This window comes from Marmota monax, unplaced genomic scaffold (assembly GCF_021218885.2).
Source record: "Marmota monax isolate L192 unplaced genomic scaffold, Marmota_monax_Labrador192_F-V1.1 WCK01_AAM20220418_F8-fsc01134, whole genome shotgun sequence".
Lineage (NCBI taxonomy): Eukaryota > Metazoa > Chordata > Mammalia > Rodentia > Sciuridae > Marmota > Marmota monax.
Window position 1 is genome coordinate 27,153 of NW_026692880.1, and position 16,102 is coordinate 43,254.

At 39.7% G+C, this 16,102-nt stretch overlaps 1 protein-coding gene across 3 annotated transcripts; it reads left to right on the forward strand.

The window, feature by feature from the left end:
* The first annotated feature begins 4,698 nt into the window (after positions 1 to 4,698).
* LOC124096148 (transmembrane protein 254-like) lies at positions 4,699 to 14,439 on the forward strand. Of its 3 annotated transcripts, none has more exons than XM_046449706.2 (4): positions 4,699 to 4,821; positions 6,945 to 7,048; positions 7,255 to 7,314; positions 12,857 to 14,439. In XM_046449706.2, exons 1-4 carry the CDS (start codon positions 4,732 to 4,734, stop codon positions 12,975 to 12,977), a joined length of 375 nt encoding a protein of 124 aa, XP_046305662.1. In that variant the 5' UTR covers positions 4,699 to 4,731; the 3' UTR covers positions 12,978 to 14,439. The 3 variants fall into 3 exon arrangements, with proteins under 3 accessions (XP_046305662.1, XP_046305663.1, XP_046305660.1); XM_046449704.2 differs by lacking the exon at positions 4,699 to 4,821 and adding an exon at positions 5,003 to 5,241; XM_046449707.2 differs by lacking the exon at positions 12,857 to 14,439 and having other exon boundaries at positions 7,255 to 7,318.
* Positions 14,440 to 16,102: the final 1,663 nt, after the last annotated feature.

Genomic DNA, 16,102 nt, shown 5'->3' on the forward strand with positions numbered 1-16,102 from the left:
AAATTCACTTGTATGAGGTACATAGAGTCAAAATCATAAAAACCAAAAGTACTATATGATAGTGTCCAGGGGCTAAGGAGCAGGGTAGGGAATGGGGAATTATGGTTTAATGATTACAAAGTATCAGGTTTTCTTTTTTTCTTTTTTCTTTTTACTTGTAAATGGCAGTAGTAGCTCTCCCTTTTCCTCCTCCTACTTTTTAAAATATTTTTTTAACCTGTAAAAGGATCTTTTATTTTATTTATTTATTTATATGCAGTGCTGAGGATCAAACCCAGAGTCTCACACATGCTAGGCAAGTGCTCTTCTACTGAGCCACAACCACAGCCCACAAAAATATCAGTTTTACAAGATGAAAAGAGCACTGTGGACAGTTGGTGGTAAGGTTTACAGGACAATGTGGTGATGCCACTGAACTGCACATTAAAAATTGTAGTGAGGGTGAGTTATACATCAACTATACATCCCAAAGGATGGTTCTTGGGATGTTGAGAAGGTCTGAGAACCCAGGACTGGCACAGAGGATCAGCTTAGTAAATGTGAAATAATAAAAGTAATTCAAGGAAATCATCCCAAGAGAGAACACCTGAATTTATTCACCTTAGACAAACATAGTTCACTTATAGCAAAGCCACATCAGGATAATTAACCCACTCCATAGAACAGATTTAACTCACTCTGGGGTGGAGACTCCCTGGCCTTAAAGACCACTCCTCCCAAAGCTGTTCCATCAGGATGAAGTTTTTCACACAGAAACATCAAGGGTTTCAACATTGGATCCATTCCAGTTGGACTGAGCCCAGAGCTGTTTTACTCTCAGTCATGCACCAAATAACGATGCTGTGGTCAAGCATGGACTGGATATATGATGGTGATGACACAGAGCATGTCATCAAGTTATCAGAGATATATTAGTTTATGTAAGTGCACCGAATGGTGTCCACACAACAAATGTCTCCTCATATGTTTCTCAGAATTAGTTCAAATCATTAAGCAATGCCCAAATGGAATCATTTTTGGTGCTTTTTGATGTTTCTTAGTACAAGAAATACAGTTCTCCCTAAAATACAGGCATATTAATTTCTCTCTTATGAAACAAAGGATGATAATCTCCTTTATGAACAAATTCAACATACTATGTAGTCATAATAGTAAGCTCTGGAGAGAACATAGGAGGTTTATCCCTGTCTAGGAGGAAACATGTTGTCCAATACAGAATTTTATTTTGGCGAGTTCTTCTAACAGTCCAATAAAAAGGTTGGCCTTAGATTGATTTCTCTGGCTTTTACTTTTTCCCCAATAATTCAACATTCCCATCAGCTTTGTTTCCTTCTTTTTTCAGTAGCCTGAATTCATACCAGGAAGTGACCTTTGGTCCCCTCCTCAATCAAACTACTTCCAAAAACCACCTGGACACACATCCCCACACCCCACCCCACTGCACCCCACCACACTACCTTGTTCTCATTCTTTCCTCCCCTCCAGTCAGGATCTCCTCAGAGCTCACTCCATGATTTACACCAAGGAATCAGCTCCAAATGGCCCAATCTCATGGGTCATTTTCCTAAGTCATCAAACTTGGCCAATCTCTTGTTTGTTTTCCTAGTTCACATTCTTTATTTGAAGCTTGGCTTTAGAGCATTTGATCTGAGTCTTTCATCCTTGCTACAGACACCCATGACTGAAAGAGCCCAGTGCACACCAGGTCCTGTGGATGGAGCTATGTGACGATGGGGCTGTGAACAGCCCAGCGCAGGCTAAGAAACATCAACATTCAGGTGAACTTTCAAATATATATAATCCCTGCATGGCACCGTGGTACACACCTGGAATCACAACTACTTCTGAGGCTTAAGCAGGAGGACTTCAAAGTTCAAGGCCAGTCTGGAACTTAGAGAGACCCTCAGCAACTAAGCAAGACCCTGTCTCAAAATTAAAAAAAAAAAAAATGGGCTGGGGATGTTGCTCAGTGGTAAATTGTCCTTGGGTTCGATATTCAATTAAAAAAAAAAAAAAAGTAACACTTCTTTTGTCCATGACAAAAAGTGAACATTATCAATAAGAATATTTAACATTCCTGTTGAAGTCTCAAAACCACATCCCATAAACTGGGTGAATCTGGCAAACTGATGACTCAGCAAATTGGCTTCTAGGACATGAGTTTTATGGAGATGATTTGATATCAATTGCCTATTCACGAGTTTGTATTTTCTCCACCCACATTTTAGCTGCTTGCCTCATTCTCCCACATCACAGCTTTTATAGTTCACTCAACTGTAATAATGCTAAGAAAAATTGCTAACATTTATTAGTCTTACTTTGTTCTACCTCTAATTTTCTTTCAAGAATATATGTAAACCAGTATTCTTTAGGCCAAAATCATGCACAAAGTTTAATTTTCAACATTACTAATCATCAGTATTTGAAGAGTTTTTTTTTCCTATTTACTTATGCAGTACTTGGGCGTGAGCCCAAGGACACTCTGCCACTAAGCTACATTCCCGGTCCTTTTTTTTTTTTTTTATTGTGAGGCAGGGTCTCACTAAGCTGCTGTGACTGGCCTAGAGCTAGCAACCCTCTTGCAGCCTCCCAAGCCCCTGGGATTCTAGGTGAAATTTGAAAATTTTTAGTCAAAAAAAATAATCCTCTGGGGCCTCCCCTCACTCCACAAACTCTCAACACCTTACTGATTATCCCTGCCTCCTTTCTTCTTTACTTAATCCAATGTCCTGAGGACATTCCTGGTCACAATCCCTGAATACAGGATCAATGCAACATAGATACTTGTCTCTAGTTAATCCCTATTACTGATTTTCCTGTCAGCTGACCTACATTGTACCCAACCTGAGAGCCCCAGGCTGCATTTGTCTTCTTCACTGTTGTATCTCTGGGATGAAGCATTACCCCTGCACTAAATGGGCCCACAGAAATATTTCTTCCATATTTGAGGGAGTGATGAATTCTTTCCTCCATTCCCATCATGTAAAGCTTTGTTAATCATTCTTTTTCCCTGCTTCCAACTTCACCTTCATCCCATGTACAACAGACATTTTCAATTCCCAGATGCAAAACAATCAAGCAACAAAACCTTCCCTAACTTGCCTGGGCTGTAGGATCTTAACAGGCTGCTACCCAGTGTCATTCATGATCAGGACCCTTCCTGCTTTTCCATCCTCATCTTCCTTCACTCAATTTCACATTTGTTTCTTCAAGCCAAAAAAATGAAATAAAAATACTGCTCCTGATTGTCTGGATACATGATGTTTGATTTTTATTTTTTAAAAATTATTTAAATGCTCCCCCCATTATGATCCTGAATAAGTGTGGACGAAGGGGTTTGCTACATCATGGCACATGGCTATTCTACTCTCTAGCCATCTCATCAGAACACCAAGGGTACTATTTTTCTCTGTACCCTGTGATACTGCACTGAGAATTTGTGTTTGGGGATGGGAGCAAAGTTTAAAACATTTTTACCCTCAAAGATAACTAGGTCAGACATGGTGGGTTTGTGCCTATAATCCCTGCAACTCGGAGAGCTGATGCAGAAGGATCACAAGCAAATTAGTGAGACCCAAATAGTTAGCTAATTGTCCCACAATAATTTAGCTAATTGCCTATTTTTCCTCCTCAATTTGAAGTATTACCTTCATCATAAAATAAATGCTTGGATATATGAGTTCTATTAGTGGATATTATTTCCTATTGATCTATTTGTTGGTTTTGCATGTCAAATACCAAAAGTTTTTATTACTACAGTCCTTTATAGTGTGTCTTCATACTTTGTAGGCCAATCTTATGAGAAAAAAACAATTTTTGTTTTCCATGTTTAGGTCATCAAACCATCCTGAAAGGAGAAGTGTCCAGGGGTAAGACAGTCCTCTGCTAGCCCAGAAGGGACCACAGCCTAGAGGGGACAACAGCGCAGGATGTCTTGAGGTTATACAATTCAAGTTCCCTGTTCCGTGTAAAAGTCAAATTGGATATTTCAAACAAGAAATAAACATTAGAGAAGTTCCAGAAAAGCAAAATGAAAACCTTAGTCAGAACTACACCTGAAGATGACCCTGTCATTTGTAAATTTGATAAATGGTGTGCATGTGGGTTGTTGAAGGAGAAAAAAAATCAGAAACGAATGACCCAGAGAGAGTGGGGATTAAACAAACCATGGTTTAATCCAAAAGAATGAGATGTCATGTTACCCCAAACAAGAGGATTCTCTACAGTTAACTAGGTATGGGGGTACAGGGTAGAAAGAGTGTGCTATTTACATAAATAGGGGAGCTGTAGTCAGAACTGTGAACAGTGAGCATAGACTCTCTTTTTGATGTGTGCAGGTTATTTGGTGAAAGCGACTAGCAGGTATCTGGGGAGACGTCAAGATTAGAAAGAGCATTTTAGATTCATGAAAAAGGAGATGAAAATTGAATCTCAAATGTACAGAAAGCACAGAGAACACAGGCAACCTTGAATCTGGGGGATAAGAAGTAAAAGGAAAGCTGAGAAAATACTTATTCAGGGAGGAAGAAGATCCAAGAGGTTGAGCGCCCCAGGGTTCAATCCCAGGGGCCAAAAAGAGAGAGAGGAGGAGGGAATGCACTAGAGAGACTGATTTCTGTCTTCACCACACGCGGTGGCGCAGGCCTCTCCCTTGCCCAGCCCAGGTCCGACCCAGCTCCCACCCCCGCGTGGAACTGGGTGGCCGCTCATTCCCCTGGAGATGCTGCAGCCATGGCGACCCTAGCAGGTGGTGCAGCCTACTTCCGGAGGGGCAGTCTGTTCTGGTTCACAGTCATTACCCTCTCCTTTGGCTACTACACGGCAAGGGCAAGGGCAAGGGCAAGGGCCAGCTCCACCCCCCACCCCCCACCCCCCACCCCCCCCCCAGGGAGCGGAGGTAGTGCTGCAAGGTTGCAGGACTCTCCTGCAGGGGGTCCCTGCAGGAGCAGTCCAGGCTCCAGCGTGTTTGGATGGGGTGGGGAGGGCCAAGACCTGGGGAGGAGATACTGAAGAATTAGTCCTCAGCAGAGCCTTGGGCGGGTGCTCAAGGCTCTGAGAAACCGACTCACCAGGCTTTCCCTATGTGGACGCCAGCAAGCCTCCCCACCCAGGAACTCAGTGCCTGGGTCTTTCAAGATGGTGGAGGGGAAGTCGGAGGCCGGCAGGGATGCTACCTCCTACTTCCATGTAGCCAGACCCTTGCCCTCCCTGGTCACAGCCCTGACGCTGGGATACTTCTCGGTGAGTCCTGGGGCAGGGCGGGCGGTATATCGGTTTGGGCAGGCCAGGCCCTGGTAGGCCGAGGGTTGCTGTGGTAATGAGGTTCTGCGCACGCGCTCCTGACGGTTGCCTATGTTACTGGTGTAAGCGGAAGTTCCCTGGGCTCTTGGGAAATCTTCTGCTTTGGAGGGCTTCTGCCCTTGTGTTCTGGCTCCCTGTAAGGTTGGTTATTCAGGCTTAACCGAGTCTGAGCCTCTCACAAAGAGTAAAGAAGTCAAGTTGACAGACTTCCATAGCCCTGTCAGCTCAGGATAGGACTTCCAAAGCAGAATGTTTGAAGCAGTTGGAATGGCTTGGAAAATGGGGATAAAGCTGAACAATGGGCAGGATTAAATTGCTCAAAAGAAATAAAGAGGATATAACTAACTGTTTGGGCACAGATGTGGCAGCAAGAAAGCTCTACAGAGGAAGTACGTTTTTTGTAGGACTGAGAGTTTGTTTAATGGGAAAAATGCTAGGAAATACACTGGGAGCTAAATTGATGTAAATATGAAGGAAGGCAAAGCTATTTGACTATTGCCCAGGAGAGATTCTGAAGTTTAGGGATTCCTCATGTCCACTGTGTTGTTTGGTGTCAAGTGTGACCACTACTGTCCTGATTTCCCCATATGTAAAATGAAGGCATTGAATTGAAACTTTTCAAAGGTGCATTTCTGTTGTGCTATTTTGACTCTCTGATTAGGTGAAATCCAAAGGGGGAAAAGCTTTGAAGACTTCACATGGGGCTATCATGGAGCTGTATACTTCCTTTTATTTGTTTTTGTTTGAGAAGATGCCCTGATAATTCATGCTTTGTTTTCATTTTATATGGAAAAGAGCATCTTGGGAGAATAGTATTTCTCTTAACAGAGATGAATGGACAAGAAATTTTGACACTGTTGACAATTCTCAAAAAACTAAGCAAAACTAAGCTGGTAGAGATTACAACATAGGCTGAAGAAAAGTTGATAATTTTCCCATAGAAACCTCATGTGTTTAAGCAGCTATTATAACTTCACAAAGTGAATCTTACCTATTTTTCATCTTTGTGCAGTGGATCATTTCCAGTTTTAAAAGTGCACAATTGAAGGAAGAGACAGAAGTTTTACATTAAATGGGGCTTTGGCTCAAGCTGTAGTTTCTTCAGTAAAAAGCTAGTCAAGGAACATAAACTAAAAAAAAATGTTAAGGACCTCTGTAAAATAATGTTTTGCTGAAATTCATTAATAAGATTAGGAGTCAGCCACCCTGGGCACTGAGTCTGACAACCACATAGTTTCCTCTGCATAAACATTGCAGTATAGTCACTTTTGTAAATTAAAATTAAAAAAATGGAGGACCAGGAGTTGTGGCACTGTGGTAGAGTGCTTGCTTACAGTGTGTGAGACCCTGGGTTGTATCCTCAAAACCACATATAAATAAATAAATGTTTTTAAAAAAATAAAGGACCATGGGCTGGGGATACAGCTCGGTTGGTAGAGTGCTTGCTTTGCATGCACAAGCCTCTGGGTTCAATCCCCACCACCACAAAAAAAAAAAAAAAAATGGAGGTCCAAATGATGCTGTTCAGAGTTTTTACAGTCTGAGTTGTTTTGTAGAATCAGAATTATTTCATAGTTGCTCTCAAAAATAAATAATTGCTGATCTTTTAAATGACCTAAAAGATACTTCTGCTTCTCTTTCAGTGTGTTGTCCTCTGGCCTCAGAGTGTCCCTTATCAGAGCCTTGGACCTCTGGGCTACTTTACTCAGTATTTGGTGAACCACCATCACACCCTCCTGCATAATGGGTAAGGAGAACTGCAGAAGCCAGTTGTGGACATTACAGCCTTGGTCTCACTGGAGACCTGAAAAGCCTGCAATTGCCGTTAGATATCTAACAGTGTTGCTAGTTCACATTAAGACACCTTTCTTTTTAAGATTTCTGTGTTAGATTCCATCAGTTGGTAACTGTCACCTTAAACTAGACAAAATGTTTTTGTTTTCCCGGTTTCAGGTATTGGCTTGCCTGGCTGATTCACGTGGGAGAGTCCTTATATGCCATGGTATTGTGCAAGTAAGTCTTTGCAATAGGTTTTTGTCACTTTTCTCATGGTATCTAATTGAAGATGAGAGTAGCCACATTTCAATAATTTATATACTTGTAGGCTGAGAGCACTCTCGGGTTAGATCTGAATCCCCATACCTAGTACTGAACCTGACATGGAGTACTCAGTAAATGTTTGATGAATAAATTCAGTTTGTTTGTTAATGAATCAATTATTTAGTTATCTAATTGAGATGACTTTTCTTATGTTTTCAAAGCTGTGTGGCCCCAACTAGAACAAAAGGTTAGGCTTCCTTCTAATTTGAAAAAGAAAGTTATTGATGTAGGCCAATGGTTCACAGTCCTAGTGTCACAACTGAGTCACCTGAGGAGCTTTTATGAAATATACAAGTCTGGTTTCCAGACCCAGAGATTCTGATCTGGTAGGTCTTGCTTCAGACATAGGAATATGATCTTTCTTAAAGTTCCACAGATAATTCTGGAGCACAATACAAGTTAAAAGCCCCTAAACAATGCCCAATTCATCAAATTCCAGTGTAGGTTAATACAGTGTGAAAGTACTAGAAAAAAATTCTCTTTACGTTTGTGCTTTGCATAAGCAAATACAGAAATTATGATACAGAGAATATGATGATTATCCTAATGCTTAATTGCTATGAAATTAATATCTTTGTATGACCCAGATTAATTATTACTTCTATTATTGTTGTATTACTTCTAAAAGTGCAAAGTGGGACACTGTATTTCCACTATATTTTAATAATAAAAATAATTAACATTGATTGGGTGCATACCATGCAAGAAATTGCTAAGTTGCTAAGTATAGATTATGGTATTCTATCTTCTTGTTATTAAACACACTGGGCTTTCTACCAAACGAGCAGAAAGCAACTATGTTCTTTTCACCCCTCTCCAAGTAAATTTACCCCATGTATTTTTCCGTCTCCCCCACACCCCCACTATAGCCCTGGATGAAACTCAAACAGATCTGTGGGTTTTTTAGTCACTATCTGTAATTGTCCACTCTCATCTAGTCTGTTTGTTAAAAGTATAAGCTTCTTCTAATTCAAAATGTCAGCTCCTATCCAGCTATGGCTCAGGAGCCTGCTTGTGGCTTCCTTGGAATGGTAGGAATGGTTAGGGAAACAGGCCCCGTCTCTTGATCAGTCATTTGGGTGCTATCTATGTTGCAAATTCAGTGTAGACTCTCTTTCTCTAGAGGGCCTTTGGTGAATTTGGAGGAAATTGCTTATCATTGTGGATCTCCCTTTGCATTTCCCTTGATGGTTTTTTTTTGGTGCCTCCTTCAGCATGCCACTTTGCAGTTTTACCTCTGGACCTGTTTTGAGAAAGAGTTTTACCCTTTTATTGAGATCACATTTTTGCTTCATTTGCGACTTTCATGCAGGGTTCCTTCAAAACCTACCAGGTCCAGTACTCTTCTAAAAAAATCTGTCTGGCTGATTTCCTTATCCTTCCAGTGTGATCATCTGCAAGTGTGTACAGTTCCCAGTACAGCTGGTTTCTTTGCTCTTTCACCCAGCAGACTAAAACAGTCTTAATACTTTTGAGTCAGATACTAATCCTTTCTTCAAATCTCAAGGGCTCATGTTGATCTCTCCAACTGGTTCTCTTGAAGCCAGTCTCTGGACTTGACACAGAAAATGTCAGAGCATACAGGTACCTCTTTCCAATGGCCTCTTCAGTGTCTCAGTGAAATCTTACCTTGGAGTTGTTTGGCCAGTCCTTGAACTTAGACTGCCAGAGTATAGATGGCATTAATATAACCATCTTATCCTTTGAATCAGAATTTCTGTATATGCTTATGCAAAGTACAAATATGCAGAGAATCTTTTTCCTAATACAGGTTAAAGAGAATTTTTAAAGAGATCTTTCTCATGTGGTATTAACCTATACTGGTATCTGCTGAATAGGGTCTAGTCTGGGGTCTTTAAACTTGCATTCTGTCCCAGAATTATCTGTAAAACTTTAAGAAAGAACATTCCTATGTGTGAAGCAACACACACCAGATCAGAATCTCTGGGTATGGAAACTAGATATGCGTATTTTGAAAAAAAATTATTTTGTAATGGCATTTGGAACCTCTAATGAAAACCTAAAGACTCAATTTAACATTCTTTTATCAGTCTTTTGAGAAGCAGAGGGAGGTTAGACATGGAGAAGTTGGTTCTTGAAATCATGGCCTAATCTGTTGGAATGTATCATTGGTCACTGTAAATCAGAATAAATACTCCTTTTGAATTATAAGATAAATGAAAGAATAAAAAATAAGTGAAAACCTGTAGTACAATTGCAGCCTCCCAAATTCTACTACCCAGAAATAGCTACATGTAACATTTTGGTGGATTCCTTTTTTCATGCATGTGAATTTTTTAATTGAATAAGTAGTATGCACAAAACAGTATGGGTACGGAACCCAGGGCACTTTAGGGTCCCACTAAGTTGCTGAGGCTGACTTTGAACTTGTGATCCTCTTGCCTCAGCCTCTGGAGTTGCTGAGATTACAGGCCTGTGGCACTGCACCCAACCGACAATATCCTTGATTCTAGATAATTATGAGAGGCAGAAAATTAAAATTTACTGAACATCTGGCACCTTGGTATAAATTCAATACATTTCTTTGTAAATTCCTCTTAACCAGAGATACGATTGGACGATGTTTGTCTATGTCAACCATAATCATAATATTAAGCACCTTTTCCATGTTTTTAACAATTTCAAGGCAAAGCTAGGGATGTGGCTCAGGGGTATAGTTTTTATCTAGCATGTGCATGGCCCTGGATTCAATCTTCAGCAATCAAAATAAATAAATCAATTTCTTGGTAATGTCAGGTGCAGTAGTGCACTCCTGTAATCCCAGTTACTGGGAAGGTTAGGCAGAAAGATCTAAGTTCGAAGCCAGCCTCAGCAACTTAACAAGACCCTGCCTCAAAATTAAAAATTAAAAGGGCTGGTACAGCCCTAGGTTCAATCACTAGTACTGCAAAAAAGATTAAATGAAATGAAAATTTAAAGGTCTCCTAAAATCCCCCAAAATAGTCATTATTAAAAGTTTAATATTTATCATTATGATTTATGCATTTATAAATAATTTTACATATACATAGAACTTCTTCTATTCAGTTTTCCATTGTTACATATCCCTGTTTTTCTGTGTCTATTCATGTGACTTTTACTCCATCCGTTAATATTAGTGCATAGTGTTCTATTATGTGAATGTGCCTTAATGTATTGAAGAAAGTCCCCTTCTGATCAACTTTTTAAGTCTCTAAATTGTTTTGCCATTATAAACTATATTGCAATAAATATGTCTTTGGTACATTTGGCCTATACCACCTACATTAACACTTCTGTAATTGGGTATTTGCCCTTTTATTATCCATCTATAGGCACTTTTTTCTTTTCCCCCTTTATTTAACTACTTTGCCACTTAGATGTTTTGCAAATATTCTTTCTCTGGGTCTTTTTCTTCTGGTAGATCTTTTGAAAAATAGAAGTTGATCAGTTTAGTCAAATTTATTATTTTTTTCTTTGTATTGAAATGATGAAAGTATTCTTTAACAGTGTCTTCTAAAAGAGTTTTGCCTAGTTTTACAATTTTGCCTCTCACATTTATGCCTTTAATGTACCTGGAACTGATTTGGGAGTGGGAAAGATGTTTCTGAGGTCACCTTTTTCCATATGGATGCTCAGTCCTCCTAGAGCCATTTGTGATTGTCTTCAATCTCCATTGATGTACCTGTCTTATATCATATGTATATTTGTGTATGGCTGTTTCTAGACTTCCTGTTTTGTTCCATTGGTCTGAGTGTTCATTCTTGGGACAACATGGCTCTGTCAGTAGTAGTGGCTTTATGATCATTGACAGCTGATAAAGCACGTCCTCTTGCCTTCTTGTTCAAGAAGGAGGCTGCTCCTGGACTTTTACACATTCTTATGCCTTGTCATATGCTGCAAAAGCAAAAATCTAAACCTGTTGAGATCTTTATTGTATTCACCATGTGAATTAATTTGAAGAGAACTGACATTTCCATTCCTGCATCTTCTAAACATGAAAATGATCCATATCCATCTATTTAAATCTCCTATATCAATAAAGTTCTGTAATTTTAGGAGGTATTTCACATCTTTGTTTATTCATTTATTGACTATAGCCAGCTGTTTCTACTTTCAGGTGATATTATAAATGACTTTTCTTCCTTTTCTAATTGTTTGATGGTAGTCTGTGTGGATATCATCAATTTTTATATATCACCCTGATATCTAACTACCTTGCTAAGTCCATTTGTTTATTTAGTCCATTTATTAATTCTAATAGTCTCTACATATACAATTGTGTCTAGATAGTTGCACTTCTTTTCAATTTTATGTACCTTTCGTTTATGTTTCTTCCCTTTGTGTGCTGACTGTATTTTCAGTGTCAACTGAAAGTGGTGGTAGTAGACATTATGCATGGTTCCTGATCTTAAAAGAAAGCCTTCTGCCAGGCGCAGTAGCACAAGCCTGTAATCACAGTGGCTTGGGAGGCTGAGACAGGAGGATCACGAGTTCAAAGCCAGCCTCAGCAATGGCAAGGTGCTAAGCAGCTCAGTGAGACCCAGTCTCTAAATACAATATAAAATAGGGCTGGGAATGTGGCTCAGTGGCCCTCAGTTCAACCCCAGTACAAAAAAAAAAAAAAAAACACCTCTGTGTGTATCATGTTACAGGAATTGTTTCTTCTAGAGTTCTGTAGACCTCTATTAAATTTAGGAAGCTCCATTGTATTTCTAAGTTTGCTGAGAACTTTTATTAAGAATAGATGATAAAATTTATCAAATGCTTCTTCTGAATTTACTAAGATTCTTTATGGTCTTTTAAAATCTGTTAGTGTAGAAAAAATATATGCTTTTATATGTGATGTTTGTTTTAAATAAAAAGTCATCCAAATGAGATTTATATTACAGATGAGACTAAATTTTTCTTCAATTAGATTATTTTTCTTATTTATTAATTGGAGTTTTGTTTTAGGCAGTTTAATTTGAAAGACTCTGTGAGCAGGTGTTTATTATTACTATGCACCAAGCTCTTTCCTAAGCCCTTTGGGTATATTATCTTACCAATCACCTCAAAATTTGGTGAGTTAGAAACTACTATTCCTATTTTTCAAATGAGAAAACTGAGTGATTTTCCAGGTCACAGCTAGTGGGTGGCAAGCTGGGATTCTCTTCTGATCTGTCTTCAAGACACTTGCTCTGAAGCCCTGCTAGTGCCGATTACCTATCCACTGATCAGAATCACATGAGAAACAGTTGTACAATACTGTACCCAGAGAGCAGCCAGACTGGTTCCCAGGGAAGTGTACCACCTAAGATGCATTTATCAGAAAACAAGAGAGATGAAAAGTAAATGAACCCATCTTTCCCCTTCAGAGAAAAACAGCAAAATATACCTGAAAGTAGATGGAAGTGCTAAATGAAAAAAATAGAGAAGTCAGTAACCCCCATAAAATGACAATTCTGGTGTCTGAATTTTGTTCTTTCTTTTTCAGGTATAAAGGAATCACAGACAGTCGGGCTCAACTACTCTGGTTCTTGCAGACTTTCCTCTTTGGGATAGCATCTCTCTCCATCTTGATTGTTTACAGGCCAAAGCGCCAAAAACACAGTTAAAGGAGAAAGCCAAAACTTCCTCTCCACTTTCACATTCAGACTCTCTTTCGCTATGTTTACTTGATGATCTTTCTACATTCTAAAAGTGTCTGTCCTACAAAGGTATTTAAGACCCTCTCAATGTTCATTTTTCTTCCATATGCTTGGGTTGAGCTTGAGTAGACTAGTTGTTATCTAAGAAAAAAATAAGAAAAAACTCTGGTTTTCCAAGTTCTGCAGAAAACTTGAATGGCAGCAGACTTGCAGCCTCCCCCTCTGTGGCCCTTGGCTGTGCTGGTCCCTCTCTGTCTTCAGGGCTGAAAGGAGTACTAGATTTGCTTGCTGGTGGGCCTGTGCTCCCTGTTTCTGAGTAAAGCATCTCTTCGAAATTTGTTCTCATCTTTCTGAACCAAAATGAAATGACACTTCCATAATACATTTGTTAGACACCTGTGAGGCATGATCTTATCTCCTCAACTAAGCAATTGTGTAAAGGCCCAAAGGACCTGCCGAGAACCCAGAGCAGAGTACCAGGGCAGGGTCTCCCTGATGCTGCCAGCCAGCAGTGATCGTTCCCTGCACATGGCCCCAGGGACACAGTGCTCTGTGGTAGGCAGAGTGTGATGGCCACTGCTAGATTGCCCCTTCAATTCAGGGTCACAACTCAGGCAGCTGTCCTTTTCCCCAGGGCACCTGTTCCCACCTGTGCATCAGGTGGTTCTCCTCCAGTGTTATTGACAAAGGAGGGAAGCACTTCGCTTCCACTTGTTCTGTATCATTCATTCCATGTGCCCTCATCTCCTAGAACAGCACAGGACACCTTCAGTAGTGGTGCCACCTTTCTGTGGGTCCTCTGGGGAAACGTGAATTTTCCCTCACTCTCCTGCTGTCTGTTGCTTTCTTCATCCAGCCCTAGCTTACTCAGTCACACCCACATTCCTCTCTAGAGATGCTAACCTCTGGGTTTTCCAGCTGGTTACTACCTCACTGATTAACCTGAACGTCCTATATTTCTACTGGCCTTTGGGGAGAGAGGTCCCCTATCTCTGTTTCTTTACCTTGGTAGAATGGCGCCATCACACTTAGGAGACATTAGGGCTCCTTCTGAGGAGAGCATCTGCTTGTTCTCTGGAAGCTATTTCTCATTTCCCTTTGTGATTCCTTGGGCAGGTTGTTGTATTAGCAAACATTTATAAGAAACAACTCTCCCCAAAAAGAAAGCCCCCGAGGGATAATGAGCTATGAATTGTTTTTAGTGGACATAAATTTTTTGCAAATACATCTCAGTCTTTCCTGATCTTCCTCATGGAGTAGGGGTTACTTTTGAGTAAAGAAAAAAATTTGACCAGGAATTAAGCATCATGGAGATCCAACCCAGATTTTTCTTAAAACATAGCTGTCTCCAGATGACCCTAAAAATGATAATAATTGTGCCCAGAACAATGTGGCAGATGATTAAATGAAATAGACTAACTCAAATAAAATGCTGTGACTTTCTCTACAATGAAATGGATTTTTTTTTGTTTTGATCAATGTTGATATTATCACACATTTTATGCTTTTTTTTTTGGTAGCTCTAAATGGAACTGTTAGCACAGTTCAAATATCAGTTTGACATTCACTGATTAAGAAATGCAGAATGCCTTGGTTGTGGGGTGTGTAGTTCTCCCTTCCTGTGTATTTGCTGAGTCTCTGGGTTGGACACCAGTGTCTCTTTTTCCTTGTATGGTTGTTTCCTCTTTGTTACTGTTTTCATTCAACATCTGATAAAATCTGTGCAAAAGGTGAAGTGTTCTGGCATTTTAAAAATGCCAAACATAAAGAAATCCTATGATCTTATTTGTGACATTATTATGGCTTAGAACCAAAAGGGATCTTAACAGGTGCTGCAGGTCATTCATTTTATAGAACCATAAACTGCATCCCAGTGAGAGTGACCTACCCAACATCTTCCAGAGAGAGGCAGAATCCTGAGCCTTGTTTTTCCCCTTCCCCCACAGCCCAGGAGTTTAGAAGTAAGTCTGTGAAGCAAAAAGTAAACAGAAAAATGGAGCCATCTTGGCTCTGCATTAGTCATGGTGATGATATGGGAGAAACAGATCTATGTTGAGATGAATGAGAAGAGGCCAGAGGCATCTTCATGGAAGCAAACATGGAAGATGAAGAGACTGACCTGTTTTCTCATAAACCCAAAAGATTTCCAGAGCATGTATAGTTTGGAAAAACAAAAAAGAAAAAAAAATGACCTCACAACTTAATAAAAGGACCAATATATAAACAAATATGACCTCCATTCACATGTTTATGAATCCAAGTCTGAACATGTTTTATAAGTCATGGTGTTAACAAGCCTTAGTTTTAAAAGGTTAAATTTCGGATGTGTTGAGGCTTTTTAGGAAAACAAATTGCCCTGTCAGAAGGCCCTTATGTCTTTACACTGAACATACACAAAAGAAAAGAAGTTAGAGGATAGAGTGCAACTGCAATTTTATTTTGCTAAGGCCCTTCCTGGAGTTTCCTTAATTCAAGCTCTAAGTTTGATTACTTGGTTAATAAATACCATTTCCCTGCAAAGGAACTAAACAGACACTTCTCAAATGAAAAAAAAAATATGAGGGGTCAAAAAAATATGAAAAAATGTTTAACATTGCTAGTAATTAGGAAACTGCAAACTAAAACTACACCGAGATTTCATCCCCTGTCAGAATGGCAATTATGAAGAATACAATTAACAAATATTGGTGAAGAGGTGGGGATGCATTGCTGGTAGGTCTGCAAATTGGTGCAACCACTCCGGAAAAATTTGTGGAGAGTCCTCAGTAATCTAGGAATGGAACCATCATTTGATCCAGTTATTGCATTCCTCCATATATATCCAAAAGATTTAAAGTCAGCACACTGTAGTGACCCAGCCACATCAATGTTTATACCAGCACAATTCACAATAGCTATGCTATGGAGTCATCTGGGTGCTCCTCAACAGATAGTTGGATAAAGAAAATGTGGTGTATATACACAAGCCATAAACAATGACTTTATGGCATTTGCCAGTCACTGGATGGAATTGGAGACTACCATACTAAGTGAAATAAGCCAGCTCCTAAAAGTTAAAGGTCTGATGTTTTCTGATATGAAGAAGCTAATCC

Coding starts and splice junctions, on each gene's coding strand:
- LOC124096148 (XM_046449704.2), top strand. CDS start 5,137: ATGGTGGAGGGGAAGTCGGAGGCCGGCAGGGATGCTACCTCCTACTTC. Junction 5,242..6,944: donor TGACGCTGGGATACTTCTCG/GTGAGTCCTGGG, acceptor CTTCTCTTTCAG/TGTGTTGTCCTCTGGCCTCA. Junction 7,315..12,856: donor TATGCCATGGTATTGTGCAA/GTAAGTCTTTGC, acceptor TTTCTTTTTCAG/GTATAAAGGAATCACAGACA.